The following is a 22,183-nucleotide window of genomic DNA, read 5'->3' as shown; positions in this document are numbered from 1 at the left end:
ACCTCGTGTGACAAAAAGAAAGATTAAGAGAATGATAATTAAAAAAAATGAAAAACCTACAACAAAGATTCTTTGTCTTATACGAAATAATTAAAAATACCTTTTTCATCAATCAAGACCATTTTGATGGCCTTAATTTCAGTTTTTTTTGTTGTAGTAATCTGACTTTTTACAAAGCCGTATAACTTTAACCTTTATTTTCCTGTTATCCTTAAGCATGTAGATGATAATTTTTTAAATGTATGTACTTATATATGTCAATTATATTCGTAAAATTGTGTTAAAATTGTGAGACCAAATCTGGACTTTTGAAGGTAATTTATTATGCTTAACAATGATACAATACCCGTGTTTAGCTAAGGTAAATCTAAATTCTATAGCAAAACAATTTAAGGGACATAATAATTAATTACTAAATTTAATAATTTAGTATTCTTTATGTTAGCAATAAAAGACAGCTATTTCGATGGTGCAGGCGTGTGCACCTAGATCTAGGTGCACTGGGATTAAAACGCAAACATTTTAAAACAAAACGCGTATTTTCATTAATTCTGCAGTTAAAAAGAACAAGTCTCACAATACAAAAGAACATCATGTGCTCTGTTCTTCCCTGTTTAGTTTTCGCGATTTTTTTTGTTCTTCGCTCCTTTTTATATGTCTGGGCTTCATAATTTTGAATTCAAAAAGTGTGAATAGGAGAGAGAAAGCTTACATTTGTGCATAAATTTTTTTTAGAGAGAGAAACTGATGGAAAATTCTCAAATATTCCATGATTTCTCTGTTTCAACATCAATTTCGAATGATTCTTCTTCTTGTCATCTGAATTCTTCAGCTGAAAATCAGAGTTACGAAGGTATTATTTCAATTTGTAATAACGAGTTGCATTTTTCTTTGATTTTATGATTTCGATTTCATAATAATCGTACTTTTTATGTTTTTTGTGATTGTAATTAGTTTGATTAATTTAATTTTGAATCTCATTCTTCGTTGATTTTGGTGATTGTTGATAATGAAGGTTACGAATTGGTTTTTTTCGTTGATTTCGCATTTATTTCATTTATGTGGTGAAACTGATTCTGTAATAACTATTATATTTAAGGAAGATACGTTGATTTTGTCTGTTTGCAGAAAAGAACATTGTATCATTTCAGAAGAACATTTTTCAGTATCAAATGAACATGTTAAGAATACGTATTGAGACGTTCCTTTTTATTATATTTAGCTTTTCAAATAAACACTGATTGTTCTTTATTGATTGTTCTTTTAACTCTTCATTGATTGTTCTTTAAGTCATAGTGTTCTTTTCGGTCACCTTTTGTGTTCGTTTACTCTATTTTTATTGTTCATTTTAATAGTTACTGTTCCTTTGATTCTTTATTGGTTTTTTTATTATATTTGCACGGATTTTTCTTTTATGTTTTTATGAGTTTACATTGTTCTTTTGATTGACAAAATTGATTGTTGATAATTATGCCGATATTGTTCTTTTAGGTTTTAATGTGTTCTTTTGATTGACAAAACTGATTGTTCTTTTAACTGTTTATTGATTGTTCTTTTAATGCGTAGTGTTCTTTCCAGTCTAGTTGGAGTGTGTAATTTACTCTTGATGCATTGTTCTTTTCTAATAGGTACTGTTGTTTTTTATTCTTTATTGGTTGTTCTTTTATATCTGCCCAAATTGTTCTTTTAAGTTTTAATGTGTTCTTTTGATTGACTAATTGATTGTTCTTTTAACTCTTCATTGATTGTTCTTTTCATGCCTAGTGTTCTTTTCAGTCTACATGGATTGTTCGTTTACTCTGTGCATTGTTCTTTTTAATGGCTACTGTTCTTTTAAGTTCTTTTGTTCTTTTCTTTTTCTGATTTTTTTTATTTTATAAATTTCCAGATATATTAAATAATTCAGTTAATAATTCAGAACAAAATGATGCTAATGAGGATCCAGAATCCTATGTGGTTGTTGGCCAAGGTACATGAATTGTACTTTTACTTGTTTATCACAATGTTCGTTTACGTCTTGTGTTTGTTCCTTTATCATACTTATGATGTTCTTTGTGTTCTTTTTTATCGTCATGCAGATTTTGAAGAACCAGTTTCATTAGAGGGAAGTGTAGTTAAGGATGATGATGAGGCGTATGAGTTATACAACAGTCATGCATTTAGGAATGGTTTTGGTACTAGGAAGGGTAAAAAGGAGTATAGAAGTGGTACTAGAATAGTTCGACAACGGTTTTTTGTTTGTGCATACGAGGGGTTTAAAAATCCAGATGGTGTTGTGCCTAAATCCTTTAAAAAAATTGATAGGAGAACTGGATGCAAGGCTTCAGTTCAGTTTGATGTTGATAAGAAAACTGGAGTGTATGTTCTTTCTAAACATTCCCGTCTGCATAACCATTCAATGGTTCCTGCTAATAAGAGACACCTTATTAGGTCACATAGGCACATTTCAAAAGAACAATTGGCTTTTCTTACTACTTTTACTTGTAGTGGCACGAAGCTTGCTGATGTTCTTAGAGCTATGAGGAAAGAAGTTGGTGGTGAGGCGAATTTAGGGTTCACTGTTCCTGACGCGTATGATGCTGTTTTGGCAGAGAAGAAGAAAAAGTTGGATGGTTGTGATTCAAATCAGTTGATCAGATGGTTCGCTATGAGGCAAGCTAAAGAACATGATTTTTATTATGATTTTCAATTGAATGAAGAGAATCAGTTGATCAATTTTTTTTGGAGAGATGGAAGAATGCGGTCTGATTATGAAGCTTTTGGTGATTTATTGATTCATGATACAACTTATCGTACTAATAAATACGATATGATTTGTGGGCCTTTTGTTGGAATGAATCTTCACACTCAAAATATCATGTTTGGAGTGGGTTTTATATTGAATGAGAAGGCAGGTACTTTTGACTGGCTTTTTAATTCTTTTTGACTTCAGTGGGAGGGAAGCAACATGTGACTATCATGACTGATCAATCTTCTTCCATGGACAAGGCTATAAGGTAAAGTTCTTTTAGGTTGTTTGTATGTTCGTTCATCAAACACTTTTGTTCTTTTGTATTTTTGTACTATTTTTTATGTTCTTTTTCTTTTGTCTTTTTGTTTAGTTTATATTTTTATCTATTTTTTTGGTTTATGGTTTTTTAGGGAAGTGTTTCCAAAATCGAGGCATCGTTTGTGTACATGGCACATTGGGGAAAATGCTGTTGTAAACATCAAAGGTGTTATGGCCAAAGAAGGTTTCAAACGTCGGTTTGATTATGTTTTGAAATATACTGACACAGTTGCTGAGTTCGAGCATTATTGGAATAGGTAAAAATTATTTTGCTAATAGACTGATTAGTATTTAAAATTTTGTTTTGTTCTTTTCATTCGACGACATGTTTTTTGTAATGTTAAATAGTGTTCTTTTCATGGTTGATGAAACTTGTTCTTTTAATCTGGTATTTTAATGTTCTTTTCTTTGTTTAATAGAGTCCATACTTCTTGAACTGTGATTGTGTGTACTTTCTTTTCAAGTTTTATTGTACTGTATATTGTTCTTTTTTTGTCTTCATTTGTTCTTTGTTTTACTCAGGGTGTTCGTTTTGTGTCTCTGATTGTTCTTTTGTTCTCCTCGTTTGTTCTTTTGTAGTCTTATGACTGATTACAATTGCAAGACACACAAATGGATAGAGAGGTTATATGATTTGAAAGAGAAATGGTGTCCTGCATATAACAAAGAGTGGTTTTCTGGGGGTATTTTATCTTCTCAAAGGAGTGAGACGACAAATCATTCTATTTCTAGGAGGTTGCATAAAACAAATGGTTTATGTGATTTTTATAAGTGTTTTTTAGATGCAATTGATGAATGGAGAAGTAAGGAGAACAAGGGAGATTATAATTCTTCTACTGGAAATAGATATTACGCATGTGCGGATAACATGTTATGTTTGCATGCGCGGGATGTGTATACCATTGCAATATATTTGATATTTGAGCAACGATTCATCAAAGCAATTGGTTTGAGGTGTCAACGCATTTCCTATGAGTTTCCAGTTTCTAAGTACATTGTTGGGCATCCTACAAAGGATTTTATTAGACATGTTGTGATGTTTAATGAGCAAGAGTTGGTTGTTGATTGTACTTGCAAGTCATATGGAGAGATAGGAGTTCTTTGTTCTCATATTCTTCGAGTTTTCATTGTCCATAATGTTGAAGAGATTCCCAAACAATACATTATGAAGAGATGGACCAAAAAGGGTATGAACATGATTGTTGAAGAAGGAGAAGATAGAGATAATGAAGTAAGTGTTGTTTCTGCTTCAGTTTGGAGGATGCAAAGCATAAGAAATTGCATTAAAGTTATAAATGAAGCTCAACATTGTCCGGCTGCAAGGAAGCTTATTGATTTGGGTGTGTTGGATATGTCATGCAAAGTGAAGGAGTATATTGGTGGTGTTGAAGGGGATGGTAATGTATCAAACAAGTATGTGCGAGAAGAAACTCTACTTGATGGCATTGAGCCTTCAACAGACACAGTTTTGCCGGATGTTGTTGAACCGATTGCTGAAAAAGTCATTCCAACAATGATTCAAAATCCACCAAAGCGAAAGAGGAAGATTAAGAACGGGACTGAAAAGGCTAATGAGAGGAATGTGAGACCTAAAGGAATTGTTGAGAAGAAACGCAATAAACTGAAAGGTTGGAACAAGAGAAGAGAAAGACATGTTGATAATTTGAGGGAGGAAACTCAGTCTACTGATCAGGTAAACTGTTCTTTTTAAACATTTATTTGTTCTTTTATTACTTTGGAATGTTCTTTTTGTTTATCATTGTTCTTTTTTCCATTTTTATTTTCTATTTATCCTTTTTGTTTATGATCTTTTAGTTTACTTTATTATGTTCTGTTCTTTTTAATAATCTATTTGTTCTTTTATTCCTTTAGTTTGTTCCTTTTGTTTATCATTGTTCGTTTTTCTTTCTATATGTTCTTTCGTCTTTTTGTTTATGTTCTTTTGCTAAACAGTTCATTTTTAAAAAAAACATCTATTTGTTCTTTTAATGTTTATTACGTTCTTTTTTGAACTGTTCTTTTTTATTATCTATTTTGTTCTTTTTTCTTCTTTATCATGTTCTTTTATTCCTTATTGTTTGTTTGTTCTTTTTCAGTGTATCATAAATTTACCTGTTGGTGGGGTTTTGGTTCATCCAACATCTTCAAATTCACAATTGGAAGCATATGTTCCAGATGATTATTTTGGAGTACACATACAACCTTTGTAGATTCATTTACGATTGGTAATATTTTTATTTTTAGTTTGTTGTGTTTTTAATCATTTGTTTTTGTATTCTCAATAATGTTCTTTTACTCTTTTGATGTATATTTTTACGGGCTACTGATGTTTGGCTCATTCAATATTTTGAAATGAGAATTTTTAGTTGTATATATTCTTATTTTTGTTTTTATTTTTGTGCAATTAGGATTGCAAAATTATTGCATAAAGGAGTATATTCTTAAATGTGAAAAGAACTTACTAAAAGAGAATAAAAAGAATTTTGGAAAGGAAAGAACATATCCCATGATATAGAAGAACATGGTCTGGGATTGGAAAGAACTTGAACCTTTAATTGAAATACTTGTTTAAAATATCCAAACTACTTATCTGCAACTACTAGAACATCTAATTGTTTCCAAAAGAACACCACACATGTTTAAAAGAACAACCCATAACTCCAGCAATAACCATATCTACAAAATATACCATTGTTTTTTAAAGCATACTTCTAATAAAAGGTAAATATTATTCTGCCTTCATGAAAACAACCAACTATTCAACTTGATTAGCTCTCTTCAATGCCAGATACATTAGCTCATGCCTTTTGTTCAGAACGGATAATAAGATTTCAGTACCGTACCGCATTCTCAGCCTGCAAATAAAGTCTTTCTGAAAACATAAAATAGTACATTAATAAAAGATTATATATTAAAATAATATACGTACATATATTCAAAATTTACTTACATCTTCATCTGTGTTTTTGAAGCCACAATTCCAAGTCTGGTTGCCTTTGTAGGTCTCCATATGCCTCATTGCATATACCCCACAATCAGTCTTGTTTGTTCTGTTCTTCCATGGCATTTCAAGCAACACAATTTCATATGCTGAAATCTGTGCCTTCCGCAAAGGATGTCCTTCTTGTTCAGAAAATATTGTCCATGCTTCAAACTGAAATAAAAAGAACATTTAACTTAGTAAAAGAACAAAGAACAAAGAACAACAAAGAAACATAGAACAACAAAGGAAGGAAAAAAGAACATTTAATTTAGTAAAAGAATAAAGAACAACAAAGGAAAGAACAAATAAAATATATAAGAGGAAATTCTTCAAATAGACTTACAGTTCTTTCTGCAAATGTTTTATATTTATCATCATATGTAATTCCTTCAGGTAAGGAGAGATTGTCAATGATCTCCACCTTCTTCGCCTTTTGGTTGATTACAATGAGATAAAAATGATCACCAGACCAGACTGGAAAGAACAACTACAAGCAGAGAAAAGAACATTAAACAAAGGAAAAGGAACATATGTAAAAAAGAAAAGAACAATTTTATAATTTTACCAGATGGAATCCCTTCAAAGACTTCACACCAGCAGTTTCATACTCATGGCGTACACTTAAAATAAAATTTTCTAAGCGTTTGCTTTCGGTTGCTTGACTATCCTGTGATCCACCATACGGTTCATTCTGGCAGAGCATATTCTGCACCGAAAAAAAAATAATTTTAAATATATGTTATATAATAAAAATTATTGAAGAAGTACGAAAATATGATTTTTTAGTGATATTAAAACTTACGAAAGGGATTGTAGAGAAATAGAACTTCAAGTTACTCTTGACACTTTGATCTGGATCATCATTCAGTATTCTTGCAAAAGTGTCAATAACATTATTCATCACCCACACATTGGGAGCTGTTTTAAAGGAAAAGAACAAAAATATGAGTAAAAGGAACATCAACAGCATTTAAAAGAACATTTTAAATTCCAATAATTAAATATATACCTAGGGTTTGAAACTCTTCTCTGGTAACTATATTCCAATCATCAGTGTACAACACCTGACTGTTATAAGAATGAAAATAAAATTTCCATAAGAACATGTACAAAAAGAACATCTACATTCAAATACTTGTAATAGTATAAAATTCTTACATTGGGCTTCCCTTTCCAAAGGCATAATCCAGTACGCATCGCATGTCCTTTTCCTTTTGATTCAACTGTTCTTCCCCAACCAGTAGGTGTGAATACTGAGTTAAGAAGGGTGACAGTAACTTGAGGGGAACATTTTTCTTTCTCTTAACAAGTTTAGGTACTTGTACGTTATCTGGATCCTCTTCCTCACTTATGAAAACAAAGACATTATAAAGTAAAAAGAACATATTAGCGGGAAAAACGAATTCAGACTAACAATAAAAAGAACAACAAAGTGAAAAGAAAAGAACATTTTATAAATGATAATGAAAAATAACTTGTAATAATAAACGAAAAATAACTTATAAAATAAAATGCAGTAGTCATACTCTATGTTCATAGATGTAGGTGCATTTTCTGGTTGCGAGTACACCGCACTTGGAGTGCTAAAAGAGTGGAAAGAAAAGAATATATTACTATAAATAAAAAGAACAAAAGCGAGAAAGAAAAGAACATTAAATTGAAGATTATGAAAATTATATTTTAATAAAATACAGTAGTCTTACTTCAGGAATATTGATGGAGTTTCCATTTCAGTCTGCGACTCAGCGGCAGTTGGAGTCTTAAACTCGGATTCTTCAGTTCTAACAGTTGGAGACATGGGGTTTCCATCTTCAGCTCCTTTGATTAAACCTTCCATAGTCTGAAACTCGGAGTCTTCAGTTCTAACGGTTGGAGACATTGGTTTTCCATCTTCAGCTCCTTGGATTAAACCTTCCATATCTGATCTCACATTTTCAGGTTCTCTGTGTATTACAAAAAAAAAAAAGAACATGTGAGGAGGAACAAAGAACACAATGAGAAGAATTAAAGAACAAAAGTGCAATGAAAAAGAACATATAAGTTAATATTAAAAGTAGGAAGATATTAAAGTAAATATAGAAAGAACATAAAGAAATATATGAAAGGAACATTCCGAATAAAAGAAACAAAAGATCCATTAAATAATTGTATAAAGACAGAGAATTAATAAAAAGAACAAATCAAACGAATAAAAAAACAAATAATTGTTTATAAAAGAACATTGTGAATAATGAAAGAAACAGTCACATATTTATTATACATGTGTATGTGAACTGTTTTAAAAGAACGCATACTCAGTTTTTTCTGTAGGTGGCTGTTGTTTTTCAGCTTCATCTTTGTTGTCCCCTGAAATTGTCTCCAAATCACGTTCAGTCAAAGTTTTGTTTGCCAAGATTGCTTCTAATCTCATTTCCTCTTCAAAGTCGTGTGCCTGAGGAGGAGGATTTGAATCGGAAACCATTCCAAGCTTCAATGTCAAATCAGCAAATACATTAGGCTGGGAAGGCATGATCGGAGGTGTTAAAAATGGTGGCAAATCAAATGTAACATCCTCAGATTCCTTGATTTCCTTTCTTTCATTTCCTTCTGTTGCCTTTCGTACTGCTTCCTCAAATAGTATTGTGAAGTAGTCTGAACTGAAAAATTCTTTATCTTGACTGAGGATTGAACCAATCTCCTCAGTATTCCTTCCTTCTTGCCGCTCTTCTGTAGAGTTGCCCTTCTCAAAAGTAACTGGAGTTTCAGTTCCAGAGCATGTTGACCACATTTTTGCCATATTGAATGGCAGACTTTTTTTGACATCAATAGTAGTGTCAAAGAACTTTCTGGACAACGACAATAAGTCGTTGAACTTGTTCATGACACTACTGAGTTCAGTAGTGGTTTTAGTGAATTCAGCATGGAATTCCTGTTTAACAATAACAACAATAAGGACTGGATAAATAAAAAGAACATTCGAATGGAAAAAAGAACAAGAGAGATCCCTAAAAGAACATTCAAGTAGAGCATAGAAACATTGTTAAAGATCGAAAGAACATGTTAAAGAGATAAATGAACATGTAAATAACATGCTTAAACATATAAAAGAACATTCAAATGTAAAGAACATCTTTTTAAGAAAAAAGAACATGCTTAAATAACATGAATAAACATTTAAAAGAACATGTAAAAGAACGTAAAGAACTAGTTTTTGATAAAAAGAACATAAACACAGAAAGCAAAAAACATGGTAGGAAAAAAGATTATATTGAGTACGTAAAAGAACATTTGTTGGAGGAAAAAGAACATTACAACAAAAACGTTGAAAAAATAAATGCAATGGTTTTGTTGAGTGAATTTAATTTTTACCTCAATTGTAGAAGGGACTTTTGCTTTCTCACTGGGGTCTGCCTGTTGCTCTGGCAAATCTTTGTCATCCCCGAGTTGAGTCACTGGTGCACCTTGATGTTCTCTGGACACATCATTTGTGGACCAGTTAGGCTCTTGGTGTTGATGTTGCTGTTGTGGTTGCTGCAGTGGTTGTTGCGATGGTTGTTCATCATGTTGCTGCTGTTGTTGTTGTGGGTGTTGAAGAAGAAGTGGTGGTGGTTGTTCACTGAGTGCTTTTTGCTGTTTGAGCAGCTCCATCTCCTCCCTGTACAGTTGTAGCTCAGGTGGACCTTGAATTCTGTCCAGAATCAAGCCATGTCCGAAGCCTGTAGCATTGTCATTGCGTACCCTGCTGCTTATCATATCTCTTGTCCAGCAAGAAATTAGGGGGAAGTTCCTTGGAGGGTACTCTTCCATGATCTGCACCCGATCGAAATAACATACCTAATTTAACAATAACAACATAATTTATTGTTAGTTAGGTGAAAGAAGAAGATGAAAGTAATATATATAACAAAGGGAAATGCTAGCTTAATGATTGAAATTTACCATTAGAAATGGTAGTGGACCAGCAAACCATCTGCTACGGTCCACATTCCAGTACATAGCTGCCCCAAGAAGGCTGGTGTATGCATACTGGCACCAATTTAGATTCCTCACTTGCTCCAAGTCAACAGTGCTTGCTAGGAATCTGAAGTTTGGCTTTTGAAACAGAAAAATATAAAAGAAAAGAACATTAATTATGATTTTAAATAGAATAAGAAAATAGAACATTCAATAGAAAATAAAGGAACATTAGAGAGAATGAAAAGAACAATGAAAGAAGAGCAAAAGAATATTGAATACAACTGAAAAGAACAAAATAACATTCATATAAAGGAAAGTACAACAATAGGACAGTGAAAGAGAAAGAAAGAACATGGAATTCGACAAACAAATAAAAGAACAATAAATATTAATAAACATTTAAAAGAACATAATACGCAAACAAAAGAACATTAATGAGAAATAAAAGAACATAAATGAGAAAAAAAGGAATTTTGATGTAAGAAAGAACATGGAATATCATACAGAATAAAAGAACAGTGAGAAATATTTAAAAGAACATAATACGCAAACAAAAGAACATTAATGAGAAATAAAAGAACATTAATGAGAAACAAAGGAATTTTGATGTAAGAAAGAACATGGAATATCATACAGAATAAAAGAACAGTGAAAGAGAAAGAAAGAACATGGAATTCGACAAACAAATAAAAGAACAATAAAAATATTAATAAACATTTAAAAGAACATAATACGCAAACAAAAGAACATTAATGAGAAATAAAAGAACATTAATGAGAAACAAAGGAAGTTTGATGTTTACCGATAAATTAGTAGTGGATTTAATGCAGGTGTTAACTGCAACCACTAGGAAAGATCTCTTCCAGTTATCATCAACTGGAGTCTCATCTTTGATCAGTTTTTCAACCATTTCTTTCAATTTTGGGCATCCAGACTTCACTTGCCAGTATGCCCAAAATTCAGCAAAAACCCTCAACACTTCAGGATCTTGTTCATCCGTCCATTCCACGACCGAAGCTCCTCCAATAGGTATACCGTACACCAGGTATACATCCTCTACAGTAATATCAAGGGAAGACTTTGGTAGATGCAAGGACCGGTCGGACGAGTTGAAATTCCTAACCAACTCGTACGGGAATGGATTTTTGTTTTGTGGGATGTCAAGTTGCAGAAGAGATCCAAAGCCTAACTCCACGATGGCTTGTTGTTTTCTTATATCATGTGGTTCATTAGATGCAATTCCCCTCAAGAATCGCATCATCAATTGCGGAGTTTGCCTTAGATTTAGTTTCCTTTCTTCAGGTTTTGGTTTGGCAACAACCAAAGATTTTGGTTTCTCATCATCCACCACCTCCATGACCTCATCAGAAACAACAATTTGTTTACTTCTTGTTGCTCTCTGGAAAAAAGAAAAAATATAAAGAACATTAGTCAGGGAGTAAAAGAACATTATATGGAAGAAAAAGAACAAATAACTTAAGAAAATTTTTGACCTTCTCAACTACTTTTTTCCCCTTCTTCATTAAGGGTTCACTTTCCTCTTCTACTTCTTCACCTTCTTCTTCACCTCCTTCTTCATCTTCCTCGTCTTCATAAACCTCCCTCACAACTATCTGATTAACTTTGCTACCCCTCTGAATGAAAAAAGAACATAAATGATGATGTAAAGAACACAAGACAGGAAAAAAAGAACATTCTTTATTTAAAACACAGCATTTATCTCTATTATATATAACATTAAGGTAAATAAAATGATTGAAAAAGGGTAATGTGAAGTTTACCTTAAGTGTTGTAGTCTTTTTCAAAGTAACTCCATTCCCCTTCTTAGCATTTGGTGCAACTTTTTTTGTTGAAATTTTCTCAGCAGGCAACAAGCTCTTCTTCTTATGTGCCTCTTCCAATTCCTGCTTTACCTCTTTTATAAGATCGGGAAATTCTTCTTTCAGCAATTGACTTCTGTTGACCAAAACAATAGAACATAAGTAGTAAAAAAAAAGTAAAACACAGAAAATAAAAAGAACACCATTTATGTAAGTTACCTTGTCCTTTTCCTGTTTGGTATTGATTTCCTAGACTTCCCCTTTGCTTTTTCAGGTTCCTCACCAGCTTCTTCTCCGTCTTTTTTCTTTCTAGTAAAAACATAAATGCAAAAGTATGTTTAAGAAACGAAAATAAAAACTACAATGTAAATATGAAATAGTATTAACAAACACAGATGATACCTCAAAGTAATTTTTAAGTTCGTTTTCTTTTCTTTTCTTTCTGGTTCATCCAGCTCTTCTGGAACTTTTACCTCAGCCTCCTCTTTTTCAGGTTCTTTCACTTCTTCATGCACTTTTACTTCATGCTCTTTCTTTTCAGTTTCTTCCTGCTTTTCAGGATCTTTGCTGGAATTTTTTTGTCCTTCTCCACCCTTCTTTTTTTGTTCAATCAGATCCAGCTGCTTTTCCTGTTGTAGCAGCTTTTCCTGAAGTGCTTGCACCATCTTCTGTTGTTCTTGCAATGCTTTCCTTTGTTTGGAAAGTCTATAATGAAAAAACATATGTCATGAAAAAAAGAACAACACCAAAAACACATGTTATGAAAAAAGAACAACAGAAAAATGTTTAAAATAACACATGTAATGGAAAAAGAACAACATGTCGTGTACAAAAGAACACAGCTATGCTTTTGGAAAGAACACATATTATGAAAAAAGGAACAACACAAAAAACAAGTGCACAGTTCTCATCCTGCACCCTTGCACAATATCTTATTCATCTGATTTTTTTAGTTTTTCATATACAATATATAAATAATGTTTTTCCTCCATATTCTCATTCATTCATCATTTCATAATTTTAGCAACACATTTTAGAGAGAGAAAAATGAGAGGTTTTATTTTCTCTCAACAGAAGAGAGAATTTAAGAGAGAGAAAGAGTGAAATGCGATTATTTTCTCTCCAACTTTTCGCATTATTGTTCCTGTTTTTTTGAGAATTAGTGAATTAATCAGAATACTAATTCTCAGGAGATGAAAAAATACAATTTGCTAATTTTCGTAGAAAGAAAATTGAAGGAGATAATGAAATTCAAGAGGATTGTGATCATTTGCTGAGGATTAAGGTATGCTTATATGTTCCTTTTGTTATGTTCTTTCTATTAAGTGTTCTTTTACTGTGTGCTAACAGTTTTAGGTTTGTCTTTTAAATGTAGATGGTTTGTTCTTTTATCCGTGATTGATTGTTCTTTTTTTTTAAATACATTTAAGAACAAGTAAAAAGAACACCATCTCATCAAATCTAAGCACATTGTTCTTTTTAATTTTCATTGATTGTTCTTTTAATGCAAGTGATCTTTTAAGTAGACATGGACGGTTCTTTTCTTCCAGATGCATAGTTCTTTTTAAGCCTACATTAATACTGTACTGTTCTTTTGAGTGTACATTGGTTGTTCTTTTGAGTCTACATTGATTGTTCTTTAAACCTGCACAGTTGGTTCTTTTAAGTTTTTATAGATAAGAACATAGATAAAAAAGAACATAGATCAAATTCAATAGATAAGAACAAAATTATAGATCTAGGTTTAAGTTCGTCAAAACAGACAGTAAATAAATAAAAGAACATAGATCTACTTATTCAATTTAAATTTCCGCTGTTCTTTTGAGTTAACATTCGTTGTTCTTTTAAATCTATACCATTGTTCTTCTAAGTGTATGATTCAGTGACTTAAAATACATTTAAAAAAAAACATAAATGTAGATCTTCTTTTAAATTCGTTAAAAAATGTATTTGGTTTCGTTATTGTAATTAGAACATTAAGGAAAACAAAAAGAACAAACAGAAGGTGTAAATGAACCAAGGTTTTTGTTTAAAAAATCCACTTACTCGCTCTCTTCTTCTTCTTCCGTTTCTGAAATTTCTTTGTTGATATCTTCCAACAAATCCGCATCAATTGTTGGTGTAATTTCTTTCTCTTTCTTCTTTTTGTTTCTTAAGTTCAATAAAGTCGTTGTCAAAGGAATATCATCCCTTCAAATGAAATTTTATAGAAAATTAAAATTCATGGGAAATTCTCTAAAAATTAAAATTAAACTGAAATTCAAGAAATAGAAAAGAAAAATGAAGTTGAATTCTTACTCAATAGAACATTTCGCATCAACTTCTTCTCCTTTTTTCGATTTCCCCATTTTCAATTGTTAGGGTTCAAGTTTTTGTAACCAGATTATCACTTCCAAAAAACAAATTGGGGAAGTTTTTAGAGTGAAAATAGTAGAATTCCAAATTGGGGAAGTTCGGATTTGCAAGAATTTGAAAGGTTTTGCACTGTTTTTTTGATTGTTGGTGAGTGAAGGTTTTGCATGTAGGTTGAGTGTGAAAATGAAAATAACTGTCGCATTCAATGATGTATTTATATATGATAAATTGAAGAGAGAGAAAATAACTGCTACAGTATTTTCAAATTTAAACTTCCTTTTTTTTTGTTGTTCTTTTCGTCCGCTCTTTTGTTCTTTTGGCCTATAAGTAAAGAAAATGATGTTCGTTTGAGTCTCCTTTGTGTTCTTTTTATTATCTGTTGTTAGTATTTTTAAATTTGTTTTTTATTACTGTTTTTACTTAAATTATATTTTTTAATTTTTTTTATTTTAAACAGTAATCTATTTTTTAATTTTTTAAAATACAAAATGAAAGACAAGTAACTTATTTAATTTTTTTTTTTATTAAAAGATTTTGAGGAGAGAGAAATTAACTGCCACGTTTTATGTTTTCATAGGAAAACTTCTGTTTTGCGGTTTTTTTCTTGCCACGTTCATTATTTCAATAAAAAACTTCTGTTTGGCGGTTTTTTTCACTTTTTAACGTTTTTGTTGTTCTTTTCGTTGGTTCTTTTGTTCTTTTGTGCGTCTGGTGTTGCATTTGCCATGTTCTTTTTAAAAGTGCAGAGAAATCGTTCTTTCCTTGTTTTAACCTTTCTGGTTTTTAATATGTTTGTGTTTTTCTTTTTTTCTTTTTGTTCTTTTCCTTTACTTTCTGATCTTCTCTCATTTTAGTGTATTATGTTCTTTTACGTGTTTTAATCTTTTTGGTTTTTAATATGATTGTTCTTTTCTATTTGTTCTTTCGTTTAATTGCTGATGTTCTTTCTTTTTAGTGTTTTATGTTCTTTTACGTGTTTTTACTTATTGTTCTTTTACGTGTTTTTATTTATTTGTTGTTTTAACCTTTTTTGGTTTTCAATGCTATTGTTCTTTCCTGTTTTACTTATTGTTCTTTTGGTTTAATTCTTGATGTTCTTTCTTTTATATTTTTGTGTTCTTTTATGTTTTTTGTTGCTTTTTTATGTTTTTGCGTTTTGTTCTTATTTTTCTGCGTTTTCAATGCTATTGTTCTTTCCTGTTTTACTTATTGTTCTTTTGGTTTAATTCTTGATGTTCTTTCTTTTATGTTTTTGTGTTCTTTTATGTTTTTATTGCTTTTTTATGTTTTTGCGTTTTGTTCTTATTTTTCTGCGTTTTGGTGCAGGTGCACCTAGATCTAGGTGCACGCGCCTGTACCATCCGCGCGTTGATAAAAGACACCTATTGGTTTTAATTTAATAATTTTAGGACTTTCACTTTCTTTATTAGGAGTTAATTCCTAAATAATAAAAACAAAATAATACAAAGAAACAACATTAGGAGATTTTTAGGGATTGTTTATTTATCACTATGAAATTTCAACACTATCGTTACTCGTAATTTTATATATAAATTCTACTTTAGGATTTCCTATTTATATTTAGGGGTTACTAAATAAAATTTCATAGTAACTCCTCTTTGGAGAATGAGTATTATTGTAAACGAGCTTAATTAAATCGAGACGTCGCAGGTTTATAATGAACCTAAATGTTTGAGCATCCCCAAAGTACTCTATAACTATACATATAATATGTTTTGTGAAGTATTAAATTATTTAAGATATAATTTTGTGATTCTCAAATTTGGTTTAGGCGTTACCAAATACTTTGAGACTTTCATTTTACTAATTAGGAGTTTCTAATTGAAAACAGTAAAGTAAATTCTTTAAAGAAAAAGAGTTTTGTGCTTGAACCTATAATTTCGACATGTTATAGGGTATACTGTATACAAGGGGTAGCTTTTAATTATTTGGCATGGTCAAATTGTGTAATATTTACTTTGGGACTCCCAAATTGTTTTAGTAATTACTAAATTTGTACGTAAAATAACATCAAAATTACTTGTAGGTAAAATGAAGAGTATAAAGCGAACGAGTATTATATAAGGTCTGTATTTAGGGACTCTCTATTCATCATTTATGCGTTACTGTATACATGAAATAAAAATCAATCATTGTCGTGATAGATGATTGAACCAGATGTAATCTAACGAATGAACATTTATATTCGAGGTTTCAATGGCCTTGCTTATTTCATCTATGCACATTTGATTCTAGCGTCATCCATAATTATATTAACAAACTTATAATTTCATATTCCCTATTTTTTAATTTAGGGGTTACCAAATTATGGATCATCAATAATTATATAATTAGTACTTTGGGATTTCTTGTTTCTTATTTAAGATTTGCAAAATAATAACATAAAACTAATACTAAGTGAGAAAATTGGGGATTTAAAAGGATTTTCCGATTTAGTTCTATGCAATTTTAACTCTAGAGTTACCCATAATTTAATTAAGTTTCTACTTTGGGATTTCATTTTTCTAGGTTAGGATTTACAAAATAAAAACAAAATAACTTCTCTTAATTGAATGAGATTTGTAAGCGAGCTTAGTCATTTTGAAATGTCAAATGGTGTATAATGTTTGTACCCGATTATTTGGACATAACACAGTACGTTAATGACAATATATAATATAATTATGGATAATTATATTATTAAATAATTAGTTTTGGGATTCCCAAATTAGGTTTAAGAGTTACCAAATATTTGATGGTTTTCATTTCTTAATTAAGAGTTACTAAATGAAAATGTTAAAATATATTCCTTTAATTATGCAATGAGTATTGCCCTCAAGCCTAATCATTTCGACACGTTATATGGTATGAGGGTAGCTTATTTTATGGGCATGGTCAAATTGTGTAATATTATTTTAAGAATTCAAAATTGTGTTTTTAGTAGTTACCAATTCTTTACGTGAAATACCTATTATATATGCACTATCTATGAGAGTGTTTCTCCATGTTAAATAAGATCAATACAATAATGGGACTCTTAATTTATCTATTATTATGCGCCATCGTATACATGAAATAAGTGAGTTGAAGGTCGTTTTAAATAAATAAACTATATGTAATGTCGCATGAAACACATATGAGGTTTCTTTTAATTGTCTTGCTTATTTCTTCTACAGACTTTCATTCATCTCTACCTAACCCGTAATTTAATAAATAAACTAGTGTGTGGCCCAGGCGTTGCCCCGGGTTTTGACTTTTATTCGGATTTATTTGTTGTAATTAAATATGTGTCCATATATATGATGGGTCGTCATAGAATTATGGGGTTACACACAAGATTAGCTGCCGATTAACAACATTTCCAAGCTGAAACTCCACGCTCTATTACCCCGAATGCATGTAATGTGTTCTATAATTATTCAACCACTTACTCGTTATTACGTTCTATTACCCTAAGCTTTTTTTTAGGCTTAATCTATTATAAATTGAATAATCATTCTCTTTTTTTGCATTCACTTCTATTCAATTTGTTATTTATTTTAAAGATCATAAATGTTTATATAGAATATATTACACAAGTTGTAGTTGGTTAAGATGGTTGGACGTTGAACTTTTAACAAATAGGTCTGGTGTTCGATCCTTGCTTTGGTTGTCAATGACATGTCATGACGCTGATTAGTGGTGACGTGGCGTAATAAGGAGAGGTATACGTGACACGTATACGTTCTTAAGAACGCCTTTTAATATATTAACTAGTTTGTGACCCGGGCGTTGCTCCGGGTTTTACTTTTAGTGGGATTTACTTATTTTAAATATGTGCGTATGTGGTGTTATTATCTGATTTCCATGCAAGATCAGTGGTCAATCAACAAACTTCCTTCCCATATCCGAAAATCAAAACAAAGTCGAGTTCTCTTATTCATGATTAGTTGATTATTATACTCTTGCCAATGTTTCCCTCTTCCACACTCATAATTACACTCCAACCCTAAGTTTTTTTATTTTTCAAGCTTAAGTTGAGAAGAGAAGAATTGTACATTATAAGTTAAGTAATTAATTCCCTTTTGTTTTTTTCCCCTTTAGGCCTTGTTCTGTTCACCTTATTTCCACTTATTTAAGTTCAGATAAGTTCAGTTAAGTTCAGATAAGTTCAGATAAGATAAGTTCAGGAAAAATAAGGGTTGACCAAGTACAATTTATAACTAAAATAAGTTTTGATAAGTTCAGATAAGTTCAGATAAGATAAGTTCAGGAAAAATAAGTGAAAATCAGGTGAATAGAACGCAGCCTTAATTCATTATTATTCATTTTAAAAAGGTTGTATTATTTATTTAAATAGAAAAATATAACATCATTGTGGCTAGCTAAGATGGTAAGAATGGTAACTTTTAATTCAAGAGGTCTAGTGTTCAATCCTGCTACATGCTTTTTGTTTGTCAACTACATGTCATGATACTTAGTAGTGGTGATGTGGCGTAATAAGGAGGGATCTACGTGGCACATTATACATTTTTATAAACGCCTTTTAATATATTAGTATAGATATAGATATAGATATACACTTGGGGCTTCCTATTGCATATTTAGGAATTACCAAATAATATAATCTAAATAAATTTTTGAGGGGTATAATCTAAATAACTTAAACATAAGAGAAAGTAAAACTTTCTGAATTAGCGGTTTTTTTTTTATAATAAAATTTTTTGTTTTTTTTATCGATTTTTTTTTAAAATTTTGGTAATTCGTTTTAACTTCAGTATTACTTAAACTTATAGCGGTAATTCGTTTTTAAATTTTGGTAATTCGTTTTAAACTCCAGTATTCGAAAAACTCCCTCGAAAAAAAGGGCGACGACTCCCTTGGAAAACAGGAAACCCTACCACCCTCCGTGGTCGAATCTCCGGCTAGCATGGCTGAGGAACTTGCAGATGTGTACTCGTCCTTGAACCTAGATGACGATGAGGAAGACGTGGTGGATTTAGGTAGAGTAGATGCCTCGGAAGACGATGCCAGGGTATCTCTTATGGTTGTGGGAAGGCTACTAACGATTAGGGCTTTCAATGTCGAAGCTTTCAAGCGGACCATTAGTCAAGCATGGTCCTTGGTGGGGAAGGTTATTATCAGGGCAATGGGGTCAAACCTATTTGTCTTCCAATTTTTCCATTGGCGAGATAAGGAAAGAGTGATGGCAGGCCGACCTTGGTGCTTCGAACAAAACCTACTCATTCTCAATGATATTACAGGGAACGAACAACCCGATGAAGTGGTGTTATCCAAGTCCCCGTTTTAGGTGCGCATCGAGGGTTTACCGTTCAACTGTCGCTCTGATGCCCACATTAGGGCTATAGCAGAAAATTTAGGGACCTTTCTTGAGCTTGAGGAAGACGTCCTTGGGCTGGAAAAGGATAGAAGAGTGCGAGTTATGCTGGAGGTGAGTAAACCCCTACGTAAAACCCAGAACGTTGTGAATAGGGAAGGTAAGGTTGTGAAAGTCAAACTAAAGTATGAAAGACTCCCATTCTTTTGCTTTATGTGTGGGGTTATGGGACATAGCTAGAAGGACTGTGTGTCAGTCTCTGAGGAACAACAAAAACTAGGTCCGAGATGGGGACTGGACCTTAAAGCATCACCGCGGAAAGGTCGAATGACCAATATGGAGGAAGTCAAGGAGCTAGCTGCTGCAAAAAAGCTCCTCTTTGTGCCCAAGGTGATGTCGTGCACTGCTTCTACTCCATGCCTGCCGAGGACAATAAAGAAAGTTAAGACGGTGGTACTTAAGCAGACGAAGGATAAGGGCAAGGCCGAGGTGACAACCCATATCTTGGAGGAGAATGTGAAGTCCGGGGACAATGTAGTTACGGTGGGTATGAATGGGGCACAAATAGAAGTAAGAAACCAGGCAAGCAAGGAAACTGTGGGTGTGGACGGTCCCTTGGCCCTAGCACAACATGAAGGTAACAAGATGGGGGAACTTGTGAGCAGTGGGGCGGTGCTGCCATGCCCAATTACTGCGAGTGCGGCAATCAACTCTCACTCCGAGCCTGCAATATCCTTTGCAATTGGGACGACATTGTGCGAAAGAAATAAGCTTCGGAAGGTCAAGAAGATCCCCCGTACAAAAAGCAGGGAGGGTGTAGGCGATTGCAGTGAAGGGAAGAATGACTTTATGGGAGAGAAAAGGAAGAATGTGTTTTGCGGGGAGGATGTGGTTATGGAGGATAATGAGGAGTCGACGAGGAGACTGAAGGTGAGCTGTGTTGGTACAGGACTTCAATTGGAGACCACAGTAGCGGAGGTTGCAAAGCAACCCCGCGAACAACAATGATAGGCTTGGCATGGAACTGCCGAGGATTGGGGAGTCCTCGTGCTGAGAATGCGCTCAAGGGCGTTATTCATACTGAACATCCCCATTTTGTCTTCCTCTCGGAGACAAAATTAAAAGGTAAGGAGTGGGAAAGTATCAGACGGAAAATTAAATTGAAAAACTTCTTGTGTGTGGATTGTGAAGGAGATGAAAGAAGGAGGAGAGGGGGTTTAACAATGTTTTGGGATGATGAGGTGGACTTAACCTTTACATCAGCTTCCCTTAACTACATGGATTTTGTGGTGACAATGAATTCGGGAGTGAAGTGGAGACTCACTGGAGTGTATGGTATCGCAGAAGATCAAAGAAAGGAGGAAACCTGGGCAATGTTGATCGAGCTTGGTACGAGAAACGACCTCCCATGGCTATGTGTCGGAGACTTTAACAGCATCTTGAGTCATGAAGAGAAGTGTGGTGGTAACCCGAAGCAACAACGTGAAATTGACGGCTTCAGGCACGCGGTTAGTAGCTGCAACTTGAGGGATGTTCACTTTGAGGGCCACAGGTTCACGTGGACCAACAATAGGGAGGCCGAAGATAACGTGCAAGAACGCCTTGATCGTGCCCTTATGTCTGACACCTGGTACGATCTATACCCCCGCACTAAGGTGGAACATTTGCCTAGACGACGTTCCTGTTAGGTTATGATACATATGATATTACATAAATCATGCGGAAACAACCATTAACCCAGGATTACATATTATTTACACATAATCATATAGCATAATTTAGATGCATACTCTTTGTTGCGTGCCCTCCCTAGCTGCGCCCGAACCGAGCAAGAACAAGTCTTTAGGACTCCAAGTGTCGTCCCTCCGTAGATAGTCCACAGCACGTCCGGATCCGCCTTAAGATTGACCAACTAGAATCGCCCTTAAGGTACTAGAATTTTCGGCACTTTTGAGCAAGATGTGTGGCTGAATTTTTCTCTCAAAAACTCACTTTGAATACTTTGAAACTCGTTATAAATTGTGAGCCCAAGCCTCATATTTATAGGGGTATGGAAAGGGAATCGGAATCCTATTCAGATACAAATTAATTAAACCTAGAATCCTACAAGAACTCTAATTTAATTAATTTATCAAATAGAATTAGGAATTTAATCATTAACCGAACTCTGCACGTTTTAGGAAACGTGCACGAACACAAACACTTACGCACACACACACGGCAGCCACGATGGGCCGCCCATGCGTGCGCGCGAGCAGCAGCCCACGCAGCGAGGCCTGCGCGAGCCACAAGCCCACGCAAGCACCCGCGCGCGCTGCGCGCGCTGTGCGCGCTGCCACGGCCTGCTGGGCCTGGCCTTGCGCTGGGCCTGGCGTGGCTGTTTGTGTGGCGCGCTTGGCTTGCTGGGCGATGGCCTGGCTTCGTGCTGGGCCCTCGTCCGGCAGGCCTCGTCCGATGCTTATTCGTACGATACGCTTCCGATTAAATTTCCGATTCCGGAATTCATTTCCGATACGAACAATATTTAACATTTCCGATTCCGGAATTAATTTCCGTTTCGAACAAATATTTAATATTTCCGTTTCCGGAATTATTTTCTGATTCCGGTAATATTTCCGATTCTGACAATATTTCCGTTTCCGGCAATATTTCCGATTCTGGTAATATTTCCATTTCCGATAATATTTTCCGATACGTACCATGTTTCCGTTTCCGGCAACATC

General features: G+C 33.3%; 4 protein-coding genes across 4 annotated transcripts; 2 read left to right on the top strand and 2 right to left on the bottom strand.

The window, feature by feature from the left end:
• Positions 1 to 747: 747 nt before the first annotated feature.
• On the top strand, positions 748 to 3,206 carry LOC130472146 (protein FAR1-RELATED SEQUENCE 5-like). Its single transcript, XM_056842609.1, has 4 exons — positions 748 to 853; positions 1,889 to 1,969; positions 2,079 to 2,894; positions 3,142 to 3,206. The coding sequence occupies exons 1-4, from the start codon at positions 748 to 750 to the stop codon at positions 3,204 to 3,206; spliced, it is 1,068 nt and encodes a 355-aa protein (XP_056698587.1).
• LOC130472173 (protein FAR1-RELATED SEQUENCE 12-like) lies at positions 2,988 to 5,549 on the top strand. The gene is made up of 3 exons (XM_056842648.1): positions 2,988 to 3,306; positions 3,629 to 4,742; positions 5,146 to 5,549. The coding sequence occupies exons 1-3, from the start codon at positions 3,221 to 3,223 to the stop codon at positions 5,257 to 5,259; spliced, it is 1,314 nt and encodes a 437-aa protein (XP_056698626.1). The 5' UTR covers positions 2,988 to 3,220; the 3' UTR covers positions 5,260 to 5,549.
• A 96-nt stretch (positions 5,550 to 5,645) lies between these two features.
• Positions 5,646 to 6,944, bottom strand: LOC130472172 (uncharacterized). Its single transcript, XM_056842647.1, has 5 exons — positions 6,835 to 6,944; positions 6,598 to 6,738; positions 6,376 to 6,519; positions 6,000 to 6,203; positions 5,646 to 5,921 (listed from the first exon to the last, which is right to left on the bottom strand). Exons 1-5 carry the CDS (start codon positions 6,931 to 6,933, stop codon positions 5,805 to 5,807), a joined length of 705 nt encoding a protein of 234 aa, XP_056698625.1. The 5' UTR covers positions 6,934 to 6,944; the 3' UTR covers positions 5,646 to 5,804.
• A 242-nt stretch (positions 6,945 to 7,186) lies between these two features.
• On the bottom strand, positions 7,187 to 14,136 carry LOC130472145 (uncharacterized). Its single transcript, XM_056842608.1, has 13 exons — positions 14,087 to 14,136; positions 13,835 to 13,978; positions 12,191 to 12,493; positions 12,008 to 12,097; positions 11,750 to 11,924; positions 11,462 to 11,602; positions 10,771 to 11,367; positions 9,951 to 10,103; positions 9,381 to 9,845; positions 8,327 to 8,940; positions 7,736 to 7,975; positions 7,559 to 7,615; positions 7,187 to 7,379 (listed from the first exon to the last, which is right to left on the bottom strand). The coding sequence occupies exons 1-13, from the start codon at positions 14,134 to 14,136 to the stop codon at positions 7,187 to 7,189; spliced, it is 3,222 nt and encodes a 1,073-aa protein (XP_056698586.1).
• Positions 14,137 to 22,183: the final 8,047 nt, after the last annotated feature.

The sequence above is a fragment of the Spinacia oleracea genome, chromosome 4 (genome assembly GCF_020520425.1).
Source record: "Spinacia oleracea cultivar Varoflay chromosome 4, BTI_SOV_V1, whole genome shotgun sequence".
In the NCBI taxonomy this organism is placed as follows: domain Eukaryota; kingdom Viridiplantae; phylum Streptophyta; class Magnoliopsida; order Caryophyllales; family Amaranthaceae; genus Spinacia; species Spinacia oleracea.
This window is presented reverse-complemented; position numbering and strand designations above follow the sequence as displayed.